At 43.8% G+C, this 15,137-nt stretch overlaps 1 protein-coding gene across 2 annotated transcripts; it reads right to left on the bottom strand.

The window, feature by feature from the left end:
* Positions 1 to 7,235: 7,235 nt before the first annotated feature.
* TEX30 (testis expressed 30) lies at positions 7,236 to 13,428 on the bottom strand. Of its 2 annotated transcripts, none has more exons than XM_037528715.2 (6): positions 13,353 to 13,428; positions 10,569 to 10,642; positions 9,860 to 10,090; positions 9,061 to 9,112; positions 8,355 to 8,560; positions 7,236 to 7,697 (listed from the first exon to the last, which is right to left on the bottom strand). In XM_037528715.2, the coding sequence occupies exons 2-6, from the start codon at positions 10,581 to 10,583 to the stop codon at positions 7,524 to 7,526; spliced, it is 678 nt and encodes a 225-aa protein (XP_037384612.1). In that variant the 5' UTR covers positions 10,584 to 10,642; positions 13,353 to 13,428; the 3' UTR covers positions 7,236 to 7,523. The 2 variants fall into 2 exon arrangements, with proteins under 2 accessions (XP_037384612.1, XP_037384613.1); XM_037528716.2 differs by lacking the exon at positions 13,353 to 13,428 and adding an exon at positions 12,588 to 12,708.
* Positions 13,429 to 15,137: the final 1,709 nt, after the last annotated feature.

The raw sequence follows: 15,137 nt of genomic DNA, 5'->3' as shown, positions 1-15,137 counted from the left end.
AGGCTGAATGCCTTCTCTTTCTTCTGAATTACGTCACCTATACTCTCTTGAATGTCTCTATCAGCTGATTGTTCACTACTGTCATGCTTTTTGGTTTCTAGCGAAATGAGCAAATTGACATCTGGAGATTCCAGAACAACTTTCAGAGTTTTGCACTGGGTATTTCCCTTTGGGAAGCTCCTTTCTGGTGGGCTAGTTGGCACCTCCTCTGTTTGTGACAGCGGAGGATGAGGTTGCTCTGCAGTTCTTAGGCCTTCCTGTGTTTTCTGTCCTCTGTTGGATTTCATGTTGGGAGGGGAAACAAATTCCTGCAGAGGTTCTGATATAGTTTCTGCTAAAGGAGTCTGATGCTTTGGAATACAAAGGTCACATGTACCTTTACTTTTCAGGGTGTGAAAGAACTCAGCAATACCAGTTCCCTTCGCTTGTGTAACTGAGTATTTTAGAGACTCTTTATTCTTCCAGCTTGTTTCTACTGATGAAGAACAAGATGCTTTCAGTTGAAAAGTGTTGACCATGAAAGACTCTTCCAGCTGAGGTGCAATTTTTGGTGGAATGCTTTTTAGTCCTCTTTTGTCCCTGCTCTGCTGCTTTTTATTTTCAGTATTACCTGAGGTTCCTCTTTTCTCAAAAGAACCTGCATAATTGACTTCTTCTGCATCGAGTGACTTCTCTTGCTTCAGCAGAAAATGTGTATACACTTTTATGTCTGGCACGACTTGCACTAGATTTTTTCTGGAATACTTTTTAATATAAGGGACAACAAGCTTGGAAACATAAGTAAGAGACAAAGCTTTACCCGATGTCTCTTTCCTTTGAAACAACTCTTTCTTCTTCTTCCTGTTATAATGGCATCCTAACATGCCATGCTCTGACGTATGACATACTGTGATTTGATGTGCTTGTGAAGATGCTGCTTTCTTTGGCTTTTCAGATGGAACTTTGGCATTAAATTTACTTTTACTGTGCAATATTTTTCTTTGTTTTTTCTGCCTTTCAGGCAACACAGGTGCTGAGTCAGACACAGAATTCTGATTGAATTCTGATGAAACAATTTGTTCCAGGATCTTTCCCTTTATCTTCTGTAGTGGTGGCATCCCTTCAGCAACTGAATTTGGAGTCAGAGTTAAAACCAGATGTCTGGCATTCTTTGAAAAAGTATTTCGCTTCTGGAGTGAATCTTCTTTCTTGTCTGAATCTTTGGGCCAAACAGAACACTGGGGTTCATCTAAGTATTTATCAGATTCTGTGCTCTTGATTGAATCTTGAGTCTCAACAGAACACGGGTCGTTGACCAAATGTTGCCTTCTGTCCACAACTTGGGCCTGGATGGAGTCTTGAGTGCTGCCAGACAGTGGTTTTCTCATGAGATTTTGAGGCAGAGAAAAGGATCTGACATCTGTATCCTGCTGGCTATCGATTACTTCTTGGTTGTGAACCAATTGTTGGGGTTGACTAGTTAATTGGGCTTCATAAAAACTTTGATTCTGAATAACGTTTTGTCCTGGAGAAGAATCTTGTGTTTGGGCAGAAATATTCATTTGGGCAGAATGATGATTCTGAATCAAGGACTCTTGAGATCTTGAGTACAGATAAGTAACTTTTCTCTCTAATGAACCTTTAGACTTCAAAGGAATTTGATGTCTCACATTTTCTTCCAGAAGTCTAACTTGGTCTCTAGAAAGGAACAAATGGGCAGGAGGGCATGGTGCCATGTCTAGGTCTTCACTTTCTGATGAGATTCTAGAAGTTCTTGAAAAGTTAAAGTCAGAAGAGAACATGAATGTTTTATTTTTGTTGGATTTCATTATTGAAAATAATTTCTTTGATGAATATTGTATTGTTTGTGCTTCATTTTCTGAACTCCCTGTCTGGCTTAGAAAAATTTCCTTTATTTCTGAATGAAACAAAGATGAGTTACTCCCATTTGAAAATGACATGTAGCTCTCACTGAGGTGACTTACTTGATATTTACTTTCACTGGTACCTGCCCTTAGCAGTTCATCAGCCGGTGAAGTTGTGTCTTCAACGTTACCTTCACTTTCTTCTGATGTAAGGGGTGAACTCATTGTTCTTTCTGAAAAGTGATCGACTCTGAAACATAAAAATTGTACAAATAAATGTCCCATGGGGTCTATTTCATGCAAGAACTCTGTGAGATTTAAGGAAATCCATCTCATACATGTAAACAGCTCAATACAGAGATAAACAGGAAAGTACTTACCAGATGACATAATAAACCATTACCTAGTTCTGTTCACTCAATGAATCGGTCCAACAATAAATTATTTTCATGTCGCAAATTCAAAATCTGAATCTTTTCAACATGCTGCCACCATAGGAAACACATCTCTAAACTCTTTCCCTTAACCCCACTACCCACACCTTCCTCTCAGTTACTTTTCTCTAATGTCTCCCAGAAAGCTACCCCTGAGGATTTGATCCCACTTAAGTAGAGATGAAATAGCACACAGGGATAGGGAAGCTATGGGGTCACCATGATTCTGAAGCTAACATTCCCTTTCTCTCCATTTCTTCTTGTGTCTTCCTCTCTTGCCTATTAATCCTCTGGCTTTTAATTACATGTGAACCCTTTTTTGTAAGTCAGAGGTACATGTAATTTTGAATAAAACAAAACCAACATATTTCACTTCAAAATATCACTTACCTTTCTTCTGAAGATGAATGAATTGAGTAATTATCTAGAGATAAATGGGAACAAAAAAATGTCAGCACCAATAAGAGAAGTTCAAGTTGAATAAATTTTATATTAAAATATAAAATTATATGATATTTACCAAATGTCATGCTTTGTAGGCTACTGTCTTCACTCTGTTTCAAGGGACATGACAAAACGTTAGAGGAGTAATCTAGATAACCGAGTCCCACAATTTTACAAGTTATTCTTCTGTGTGACTTTGGAAAATAAAGAAGGAAATCGACCATTTGTTCTTACCTCCTGGGTATTTAAGCTACTCTTTTCTGGAAGTGCAGGTGTCTTCTGAAAGGATGTATAAATCTTTATGAGTATGATCTCAAAAATAATTCCTAGGAAAATTATAAAGAAGATAGCCATCCAATTGTTTTGAGAAATCCAGGACTCTAGATGGTCCCATGATGTAAAAAATGTGTTTTCGTCCAATGCACCCCTCACCAAGTTTTTAAAGAAATAATATTGTTTTGACATTTTTGTGATATAGATTGATGTCTTTCTTATTCAGAAGTCTTTGATTCCAGATGCCCCCAAACACAAGCAGTTGGTGAGCCCATCTCATAACCACATGCACAGCCCTGCCAGGAAGCAAATCCCTGCGCTTTCAGTGTCTTGTCAAGTGCAGCAGTGACTGCTCTGGGCCCAAGTAAAGTGGGGTACGTGTCATAGAGGGGATTTAACTGAGCTCATCTCAACTTACCATAGCAATAATGAAAGTTTGTTGGTAAGACAGGTATGATGCTGTAAGTAGTTTTTTTTTTTAATAAAAAATTTGAAGATAATCTCAATTTCACAAAAAGAAACACAATTCTATAAAAAAAAAATCTTGGTACTAATGGGTTATCACTGCCCTCTAATTTTAAAAAACATAGAGCAAATTTGAATTGGACATAACCATTTTCCATTACCGCCAAGAGTAGTCTGTTTTATGCTTCTTTGTGATCAGGAAAATACGAATGCAGGGTTGCCAGATTTGCAAAATTTGCAAAATTTGTACCAGGTTTGCAAAAATAAAATGTAATAAAGTTCTACAACAATACTAGATGCCCCAGGTTAGTTTGAATATAATCTTTATGATATGTATTTTTTACTGTCACTATATAGAACATATGATAGCTTGAGTTTATTCTCTTAAAATAGAACACCTCATTTTATATTTCTTTTTGCAATGTTCCTATTCAAGTCTACTGTTAATACTGAAAACCTAAGTTAGATTTCGAAAGGGTCTCCTGGTGAATTTTCTGTCCACCCCCATCTCCAGATATTCTAAGGAGCCGCTTACTTGTGATGCTCTGATGTCAGAATTGGGGTGGGGCAGAGCCAGACCAGAAAGATCCCTTTCCCTCCAAGTCTCCAGAGTCTAGAGAGTATATAGACTATGAGCTTAATCAGCTAGTAACAAGGTAATCTGGACTATCCACCAAAGCAGTTAACATACCTGTCGAGATGTAACTAATACTCCTTTATCTTCACTTACTCAAGGTGGGTCGAGGAAAGAAAAACATGTTACACTGGAACTAACGGTAGTTCGAGCCTGTGTGTCACATGTTTAAGCCAAGATTTGTTGAGCTCCTGATACTGGACCACACAATACAGGTATTTACAATATTTACATTTAACTGTAATTTTGGGTTTGTCTTTGCAAACATTAATTCTCCAGAATACATGGTAGGCATTCATTAGTTCCAGAAGAAACTTCAGCAATTCCTCTGAATTTTTCTAGGGTAAAATATGCTCTCCTTTCTGGTGGTGTACCCCCCCCCCACGCCCCCAATCTACATACATAATCAGACTTTATTCTGCTGGGTTTTACTATACAATTTAATGCAACTGGCAAAATACTCCATTTCTCTCGCTGGCTGGCAAACAATCCCAATTGCATTTAATGTTAACTACCTTAATGGGGATTAAATGTCTTAACCCTTACCCTCTAGTTCCTTAGCTGTCTCAGAGCTCTATGGCACTGAATCCCTAGCCAGCTCTTGTAAGAAGTGGAAAGGAACATCTGTGTAGAGGTTTTGCTGTGCTGAAGTTTGCACAGAGGCAAAGACCATCCTCCTCCAGGGCTTTGAAGTGCTTGTTATTTATATACTTGCCTACTAACAGAAATACACTCGTTTTCTGCACAGATGCTTCTATCCTTTGCACTAGAAACCTCTTCTTATGTCAGCATCGAGTAGCATAGAAAGGAAATGCTGAAACTTATTTTTAGAAATCATGAAGACAATAATGAATACCAGAGAAAGCTCATTAATGGCAGTGATGCCGACACTGTAAGTGAACACTGAGGAAAAAAATTCCATTAAGGTTTTCAAAAATCCTTTGTCTCTACCAATGACATTCTTAACTATTTGGGCATTGTGACCCCGATTTTTTATGTATTAGCAAAAAAGTCCCAATAATAGAGGTATAAAATAGCACTATAAAACCAGGGATTGCTCATAATGCTTGGGAATTTTCCTTGTAAGTATCTTAATTCAATATGATGAATACTTGACTAATAAATGTGCAAGGCATTGAACCAATAATTGCAAAGTACTTTATGAATTCAAAGGTGAGTAAAAACCACTCCTTGCCTCGAAGGGATACATAAATAGCTTACCAAGAGGCACTTTGTGATTAACAAAGCAGAAGATGCTAGTGGGTTTGGAGATATACTTGGAGTAATTCAAGGAAAGTTCTAGAGGGAAAGAACATTTGAGGGCCTTAAAAGGTGATTGTGATTTGGTAACACAAGTAAAGACTAACAAGAAATTCTCAGGAAGACAGAAACACCTGTTTCAGAGCTTGGTGTAGTCCAGGTCAGCTGGAGTACCGTGTACAGGTTGAGAACATGAAGGGGAATAAGGCTAAATGTCCATAGGTTTCATCGTGGCAAGCCATGAAGTAAGAATATTAACCTAAGTCGCCTTTGGAGATCCAGCAGCAGTTTTTCAGTTGGAGGTGTCAACTGATTTACTGAAGTAAGCAAACAATAACATAATGAAAGCCAAGAGTCTACCTCAGTTACACAGATGAGAAGAGACCAGGGCCTGAATTAGAGCGAAGGCAGAGGAACATAAAGAAGGCAGAGACTCAGACTGGAAGAGACTGAAAACCAAGGATTTGACTCTCGAAAAAAAGCAGATGAACTAGACAGGTGGGTGGGTTGGGGTAGGGGGTGAGGGTGGTATTCAAGTTAGTGGTGAGGAAGAAAGCATTTAAAGACAATGCCAAAGTTTGTTTGTATAGGACAGTTTCTCGGCAGGGACTCTTATTTTGGGCCAGACACTTGTGTTGCTGCTGGCTGTTCTGTGCTTGATAGTATGTTAGCCGGCGATCCCTTTTTTGTTGTAGTTCCTGCGATGTCAGGAGCATCCAACCCCATCAAAACTACCGTGTTTCCAATATTCTCCAATTACCCTTAACAGGCGAGTTAACTCCCAGTTAAGAAGGGAAAGTGGTTGTGCCATTAATGGGGCCTAACAGAGGCCTAAGGAGAGCTCTTTAAACAAAATCTCAAACTTCATCCCATTATTATGCCTATAGTTTAATTTTGTGACTTGATCACAACTACACTGCCTGGTTAATGACCTTTTAAATGTTTCTTCTTTATACTTTTATATTAGGGCCTATCTTGGGAGAAGCTATCCTCTGTATACTTTTTTCCTACTACTAGTTTTACTTCTAGTACAGTGTTTTTCAATTTATACAATATTTTTCGATTTATACTTAACAGACCATGATTGTATTTGTTAGCTGATATTTACAACGCTTTGGTATCAAATTTTTAAAAATTCCAAGTGTAACATATTGATGACATACTATTTTTTAAAATCTAGGTTGAAGAAATTAGTCAAAAAATGATGCACTGAGTGATACGCAAACTTTGCCCTTACAATTGTACTAAACTCCATCCCGTAATATGAGCGATCTGCACCCCGTTGTCCAGGTTTTTGTTCCTCCCGCATTTTAGAAAAATGACAACCCAGACTCCACTCGGGAAGGAAGAGGAACCTCAAAAATCTGCGCGCTTCCCATTGTACTATGAAGCGGTTTGCAAGGCCAATCAGGGCAGTAGGGAGGCCAGGGGACAGAAATCTCCCTCTCGTTAGAACATCTATCAGCCTCATGACATGTGGTGCCCTTTCCAGGAAAGACAGAAATTCCGCCTCTAATACCTAAGTCAGTGCCATTTAAGTCCAGACCAGGTGGTATTTGGACTTCCCAAAGCACAACTAAGTGCCCTAACTCGACCTCCACAGCATAGACGTCTGCCCTACTCCTTCTTTCCTTCTCCTCACTGGAGAGGTCTCCAGGTAGCTTCCCCTATCTAAGCTCCAAATATAAGTTGTTAACCTCATTCCCTAAAAATGTTCCTTGTTTTCAATATTTGAAAATATATCTTCATTCTACTAGAAGATCAGAGGAATAGATGTATACTTTCTATAAAATTGGATAAATTTACTATCCTAAGTTTTGTTCTCCTTTTTAAAGGTGAAATTACTTTCTCAGGTGCACCGCAATAAGACAAAAGTACTGTTGTAACAAAATTCAAATGTTTAATATTTTTTCAAAACTTAACTATATTAATGAAAATAAATTATATTTAGACCACTCAATATTTGTACATCATCTTTATATAACTGTAACAGTGCTTTCAAAAGACATTGTAAAGAACATTTAATTTCACAAAACATTTTAAAAACGGGGACATTAAAGAGCATTAAATTAGTCTGAAGTAGTCTCATAACACTGGGCATTGTGCTGTCCTTTATCAAATCAACTGTATTTGTATTCAAAATAACATGGCTTTTTAAACTAAAGACGATTATTTCTTGTCCATTTCAGTGATTTCCTGAATCCAAAACAAAATCTGTGTATTTATTTCTCTGAAAACATCATTTGTTGACCGTCCTTTCACTGCCATGGAATGATTTGCCTTCTCAATCCAATGGATTTTATTAGGCGCTTGCATTTTCTGTGTCACTTTCTCCAACAAGTTCTACAGGGAAAAAAAAAGAAGAGGATACTAGACTCGTGTAAAGATGCCCTCCCGCCCTACTATACCTGGCGTCCAGTCACAAAATATTCAATAAGTACCTACGCTAAAGACAACTTCTGAGGCGGTGGAATCTGCAAAGAAAGCCCACGCCTCTCAGAAGAACACCACCACAGAACAGCAAGTGTTCACTACTGTCGCTAAAAGTTAAGTGAACTGGAGCAAAAAGATTCTAAAAAATATTTTCCCCAAGGAAATCATATGCTTGGGAAATATGCCACTATCTGTTCATATGTACAAATTATTTCTTTCCAAGAGTCAATTTTACAAGAAGTTGAAGAATCTGCTTGAATGTTGAAACGCTAAATATGCTGTCTAGTAACCCCCAAATCACAAGCTTCAGATGTATGTATTCCTTCATTTTCCAAGTAAGACTTTAAAGGTTACCCACTCTCCTTCCCGGAGACGAATTCTGTCAGCATGCTCTTATTTTTATTATTATTATTTTTTAAAGCGACAGGGTCACAAAGGCACAGAAAACATTAGTCAAATCAGCATTGTTAAAAGAGGATAAATGTTGCAGGCAGTATCCTACTCCCAGGATATTTCTGCCTTTCATTCTTTCTCTCTGATTCACAAGAACATCAAGCTGTAATTCACCTTTTCACACATTTCATCTGCAGACCCCGACACAAACAAAACGGGATCTTTTATACGAAACAGATCTTCATCTCTAAGTTTATGCTGCTGCTTCGGGTGGTGCAGTGGGTAAGAAATACATATGAGACCTCGAACAAAGTCATCAGCGTCATCTGGCTCAATGTGACACATTACAGAAGCAGCTGCTCTGGAGCCCATTGAACGACCTAAAATCAGTTAAAATTAAGTTCAGTCTGAAATACAAACATGCACGTAAGTAGCGGTGATGACAGAGCAGATTCTTAACTCCAAGAGGTGACAATTAACAAGTTGTGATACCCATTATGATAAAGCCTGGGGAAGAGATAAAAACTGATCCTACATCAAATTAGGGGGAAAAATTATTTTCTGAAGAATACTTACAAAGGTCAGGACAATTCTTGTGAAGGAGTCAAATGAGAGAGGGTGACACAGGGATATAAATAAGGAGACTTTCGGGTTATAATACATATAAGGTTTATATGGTTTATATGGTACATATAAGGTTATATAATACATATAAGGTTTATATTTAAATTTACTTTAAAAACAAAGTACTTCATGGAGTGACTTGCCAAAACAAACTTAAACTAGCCTCCTGTAATCAATTAATTTTAATTCTTGATTACCTATGCCATTATAGTATGAATAGATTTAAAAGCAAGTATTCACAAATACTGCAACTTACCTCCAAGGAAAACACCTGCAAGTTTATATTCTCCAGAGGTCTTTAGATAATTCTAAAAAAAAAAAAAAAAAAATTGTGTGTGTGTATATATACACGTATCAATTCTTTTCCTACAAGATATCCCACTGGATAACCAACATATATTTACATATGTCTCATCATTAATAAAATCTTTGCAAAGACAACCATAAAATTTTAAGGAATTCTCTTCAAAGTGGTAATCGGCTCTTTGCTCATCTAGCAATACCTTCATTATCAATTATATGTTGGGTAGTAAAGGCAAATTAAAAAAAAAAATCACAATCTAAAAATATTCAAGAATTAAAAATTTCTTAAATTAAATTATGTTTAAAGTCAGTAAAAGCTTCCAACTAACACAAATTTGATAATACTAACATTAACTTAGTGCTCTGAAAAACTTAGCAGACTTGAAATGTTTTATCCAATTTTAGTTTCTAAATAACAAACAGAAAATAGTACCATATCTGTACATTCACAATATGACATGCAAACATCCAGAAGCGTAGTCTAAAGTTGTATAATTCCAATAAGAGAATCACATCATAAGTAGCTTCCTCGGCAGTACCAGGAACATTTATGATATGAACATCTCCATGGAAACTAAGTGATGGCAAAGAGAGAGAAATCTAACCACTAAACAGCTTTAATGTACTGAGTTCTCAAGGCTACTTACTAAAAGATTTTTTAAACCAAATGACTAGTAAAATTTATTTGAAATTTACTAAGAATTTTCAAACTAAGAATTCTGTCGTAATTATAAAAAAAGAAATAGTCTTACCAATACTGATTTATATGCCTTAATTCTATGTACAATATTAAGGCCTTTACAGGTAAATCTCAGGCAAAAAAACCCATGAGATGCAAGATGGGATGCCAGTGACATCAAATGAGGAAGGTTCATATCTCCTGATGCTCCATGTGTAAGAATAATTCCGTATGTTAAGCTCTTGCTAGGTACCAAACAAACAGCATCTAGTAATTTATTTCCAAAGGGTATTTTTAATTTAACCTGGAATTCAAGAGAATAAAGGGATCAAAAATTACTTCCTTTTCTATTCCACCAACTGGATAACCATACATGTTTTATGAGGCCCATGATTCAAACCATGGCCTCCAAATAAGCAGCAGTAATATTACAGCTAATAACAAAGTACCCAGTATGTATCAGGTACTATTTTAAGTGCTATGTGCGTATTAAGTCACTTAAGCTTCCTAATAATCCTGTAAGGCAAATACTAGCATCTCTATTTTATAGAAGCAAAAACTGAGGCACAGCGGGTTAGGTAATGTGCCCAAAGTTATACACTCCACTAGCTAGGATTCTAACTCAGGTAGTCTAATCCCGAGTCTTTACTCTTAATCACTGAAATTATACTCTATTTTACAGTTCAAAATATGAAAACACCTCTAGAGCCACGTGACTACCAAAGAAAAAAATTAAAGAGGAGGAACTCTGAAGATGCATAGCGTATGAGAATATGTATTACCTCTGTATGACTCATTTTCACTGTCGAATAACAAACTTAAAGTGCATTACATCTGAGAAGCAAAGGACATCTCCCTGAAAAGAAGATTCTGTTGTGAAAGGTGGGTTGGCAGACATGAATATGACACAAGAACTATGAATGAACACCCGCAGCAGTTGAAATAAACACATTTAGAATTACTTCTCCATGGTATCTTTAAATGCTCGTTATTTCATTATTGCCAAGTTTCCTGAGTACACTCAGAATTGTTTACAGGGTCAGGTGAGGGTTTGGCAGATGTTGTATTAAGATAAAGCAAATGTGACACCCAGGCATAAAGCCTTAAGAAAACTCTCCAAGGGCCTCCCGGGTGGCGCAGCGGTTGAGCGCTGGGTTGCGAAGCTGCCCGCAGCCTCTACGGCGCCGGTTCGATCCCCGGTTGCTCCCCGGCCACCGGAGGAGGGTCCCACATGGCGCGCAGACCTCTCCTGCCGCCCGCTGCTCCCCTCAGCGGTGTCCTTCGCTCCTTCTGCCTGCTCTGCTCCCCGCTCTGGCTCTGGTGAATTCTCTCCCCCTCCCGCGCTTCTGACTGTACCCAGTGCTTGTATAAATAAATAAATAAATACATAAATCTTAAAAAAAAAAAAAAAAAAAGAAAGAAAAGAAAACTCTCTAAGCATCTGTGCACACACCTGTACGGCGTTCTAAGCATCTTTTCAACCATCTTCAATTTAATTCCACATCATCTATTAACCTCTTTACTTCATCATGACCAACTCTCCCTCACCTCCTGCAATGAAAGCGCACGCCCACACCCAGGTGATCTGCTGGGCCTCCCGGGAGGCAGAGCAGACATCATCCCTCTATGGGCTCGGCTGTGTGACCTGCTTTAGCTCAAGGAATATACATCCAGATTTCATGGAGCCGCTTCTGAGCTGGGGCTCGGCAGACTTCCAGCAGCTCTCCTGAACTCTGTCTGATGAAAGTAGGCTCTAGGTAATTTTGGTTTCGGCCTGGTGAAGACACACGGAGCAAACCGGAACCCCAAACTACAGTCTGGTATTCATTTCAGTCCCAACAAGATCCAAACCACTGAAGAACTACGAAATGCTGCCAGCCACGGAAATGCTGGGGTCCCCCTACTGTGAGATTCTCTGCTGTTCAGGATATTGGCGGCATCAGGATCTCCATCGCGCATCTACTTTTTCCCCATTAACATCTATTCCTGGGGCCTCCCCGGTGGCGCAGCGGTTGAGCGCTGGGTTGCGAAGCTGCCCGCGGCCTCTGCAATGCCGGTTCGATCCCCGGCTGCTCCCCGGCCACTGGAGGAGGGTCCCATCAGGCCTGCAGACCTCGCCTGCCGCCCGCTGCTCCCCTCAGCAGTGTACTTCATCGATCTGCCTGTTCTGCTCCCCGCTCTGGCTCGGTGAATTCTCTCACCCTCCCGCGCTTCTGACTGTACCCAGTGCTTGTATAAACCAACCAAAAAACAAACAAATAATAAATAAATAAATAAATGAGACATGCCTCTAGAAAATTAAAAAAAAAAAACAAACATCTATTCCTTCGTCCATTCAGGGGAAAACATGGTTCAACAGTCAAAAGGTACCAAAAACATAGCGACGTCTCCCTATTCTCTTTTTGCTTTATCACCCGAATCCCCTCCTCCAATATTCCCTGCTTCTCATCGACCTTTCCAGATTTTACATATTTTATATACAAACACGTTTCTATAGAAACACACCTCCTGTTTTTCCCCATTAAATAGGAATATTCCTCCCCCCAGACACTGTACATTTTCGCGATAACTTTTCTGCTTATACAATGAACTTTTCTTTGTGGCTGCAGAATATTCCAAGGACTGTGTATAATGAATTTCACGAACTTCTAATGAACACTGAGCCTGGGCCCGGCCTTTTGCTTCAACCACAACGCCCAGCACCGCTGCGGTCCCTGCCACAGGTGCCACAGGTGCGCCCAGGTTTGTAAGGTGACCCCCCGGAGAGGAGGAGGACCTGCAGGGTCAGAAATCACGTTCACCTGGGACGCTTGAAGGCCCACACTCCATTTCTGAGCAGGTGAAACACGCCCCTGACAAAAGACTCCAGAAGAGCACAGGTGCCTCCCAGGCCTCTCCCGGCCCCACGATCCTTCCCGTCCCGGCGGGGCCCCGCGCGGCTCACTCCGGGGCGCGGGGCGTCTGCTGGCCCGAGGGGCGCGGCCGGCGGGAGCGTCCTGGGATCGGAGCGGGCGCGGGAACCGAGCCTTCAGGGGCGGCGTGTTCTGGCCGGAGCCTCAAGATCACCTCGCCCGGAGCGCGGGTCCCACGGGCGTCCGAGTCCCGGGGAGGCGGCCGGGCTGGAGCCGCTTCCCCGCCCGCCGCGCCCCCCGCGCCCGCCCCCCTGGCGTCCTGCGCCCCCCGCGCCCCGGGGTGCCGTGCGCGCGCGTTTATGCGCAGGGGCGCGGGGCTCCCCGGGAAAGGCGGGGAAGGGGGTGCGCCGGGCGCCCCTCCCCGGCGCCCCCCGCGGGTCCGCGCCGCTCCCGCCCCGCGCGACCTCGGGCCCGCGTCCTCCGGCGGACGTTGGCCGTCGCGGGGCAACGGCGCGGGGGCGCGCGGCGCTCCTGGCCGGGCCGCCGGGGCCTCAGCGGGCGCCGCCGCGGGCCCGAGGGGCGCCCAGGCCGGGCTCCCCCTCCCCGCCGGCCCTGAGGGGCGCCGGCCGCGAGCCCACCCGCCGCCGCCGGGGCCGCCCGGGCCGCCGCGACGCTCCCGGGAGGCCCCGCCCCCGCCGCCGCGGCCGCACTTACCGGGACGGGACCGTGGCCGGCAGCGCGCGCCGCCCTCACGCCCCTCAGGGAGCGAACCTGCCGGCTCGAAGCGACCGCCTCGCCGCCGCCGCCCGCGCGCCCCGCCACGGCGCACGCGCGCGCAGGCCCCGCCCCCGGACGCAGCGGCGCGCGGGGCACGCCGGGAGCGGGAGTCCCCCGCCGCTCTCCCCGGCCCGCCGCCCCCCGCGCCGCCCCGCCCCCTTCCCGGCAGCCCCCGCGCCGGCCCGGGCGCGGGCGGGCTCGGCTGCGCGTCCACCGCGGGCCTCCTGGCGCTGGGGTGCGGGGGTGGCCGCCCCGGGACCCCCCCGCCCCGGCCGCCCGACCCTCCTCCATGCTGGTGCATTTTTTAAATTAATATTTTATTTTATGTAATTCTTGCATCAGTTTTCATGTTTGCACAATGCATGCTTTTTCACTGTGGTTCTATTCCCCGTGCAATTGCACCCCCCCTTATTTAGACCCTAGTCCTTCCTCTCCCCTTTTCTCCCCCCCTAAAATCAACAAGCAACTATAAACCAGACACACGCGCGCGCACACGTCCATGCTGCTGGCCGCGCCTGCACCGCCCGCGCGGGGGGGGGGGGGGGAGGGCTCCCTCTCTCGTGTGCCCCCACCCTGCTGAGTCGGGGCTCCCCCCACCCGGGCATGCTCTCCCGTGCCAGGCGCAGCCCTCCTTTCCCCGACAGCTGCAGTTCTCACGCCTTTCCCCATAAGTGATGCTCAACAGGTTTTCACGTGCCCGTGTGAGAGGCTCTCGTGGCCCCCGGTTCTCTGAAGGCCCCTGGCCCCCGCTGCAGGGCATCAGCCCGGGTTACCCCCTGGCCCCAGATTTGCTGGCTGAGCTTGGCACAGCGGGGTTGAGTTTAAAGGGAAAAAACCCACGCGGTTTTGGGGACACGTGGGTCATGTTTGCACCTGGCCAGGCCATTCAGACAGAGCAGCGCTTGCCTGGCCAGCCCCGGTGCCAGGTGGCCAGGACAGGTTGGGGACACTGCCAGGGTTTCCGTTTTAACCCCTGAGAAGGTTTTGAAAAGGGACCTGGTCCAAGCTCCAATTAGGTTTAAGCTTGCAATGGCACCAATTAAATCTTGGAAACAGCTGGTTTGGAAAATAGACCAATCGGGTTTGAAAGGCGGGTACCCTGAAGGGGGATATAAGCTGAAACTCCAGCGAGGGCACCATTCAGCTTGGGGAGGGTTCAAAGAGAGACCAGCTCCAGGAGAGATGCTATGATTCTGCTCCAGCTGCGGCCACCCCAGTTGTCACTGATTACCTGGATCCTGGGCCACCCTTACCAGGGGCTGCCAGTTCCCAGCTCTCACCGGAGGGACATCACTGTCTTGCACGAGCACCTTTTGGTTTGGATGACTGGACACTGCGTTGCTATCTGGGGTAGGACAACTGGCCATTTGTGGTCTGAGGGACACTTTCCTTTATTCCAATCTCCCTTTAAAAAAAAAAAAAAGATTTATTTATTTATGCATACAAGAGCTGGGTACAGGCCAGAGGTGCCGGGGCAGAGGGCAGGGTGAGAGGATTCATCAGAGACAGAGTGGGGAGCAGAACAGGCAGATCTACTGAAATACCCTGCTGAGGGGAGCAGTGGGGAGGTAGGAGAGGTCTGCTGCACCATGTGGGTAGCTCCCTGGCCAGCTGGGGATCAAACTCATGCTGCAGCGGCTGCAGATCACTTCATAGTACGGTGCTTAACCCCTTGTACCACCAGGGAGGCCCATATACCAATCTCCCTTTAAATAAGCCCGT

The sequence above is a fragment of the Talpa occidentalis genome, unplaced genomic scaffold (genome assembly GCF_014898055.3).
Source record: "Talpa occidentalis isolate TD23 unplaced genomic scaffold, MPIMG_talOcc4v2.1 talOcc4.5, whole genome shotgun sequence".
Classification (NCBI taxonomy): domain Eukaryota; kingdom Metazoa; phylum Chordata; class Mammalia; order Eulipotyphla; family Talpidae; genus Talpa; species Talpa occidentalis.
This window is presented reverse-complemented; position numbering and strand designations above follow the sequence as displayed.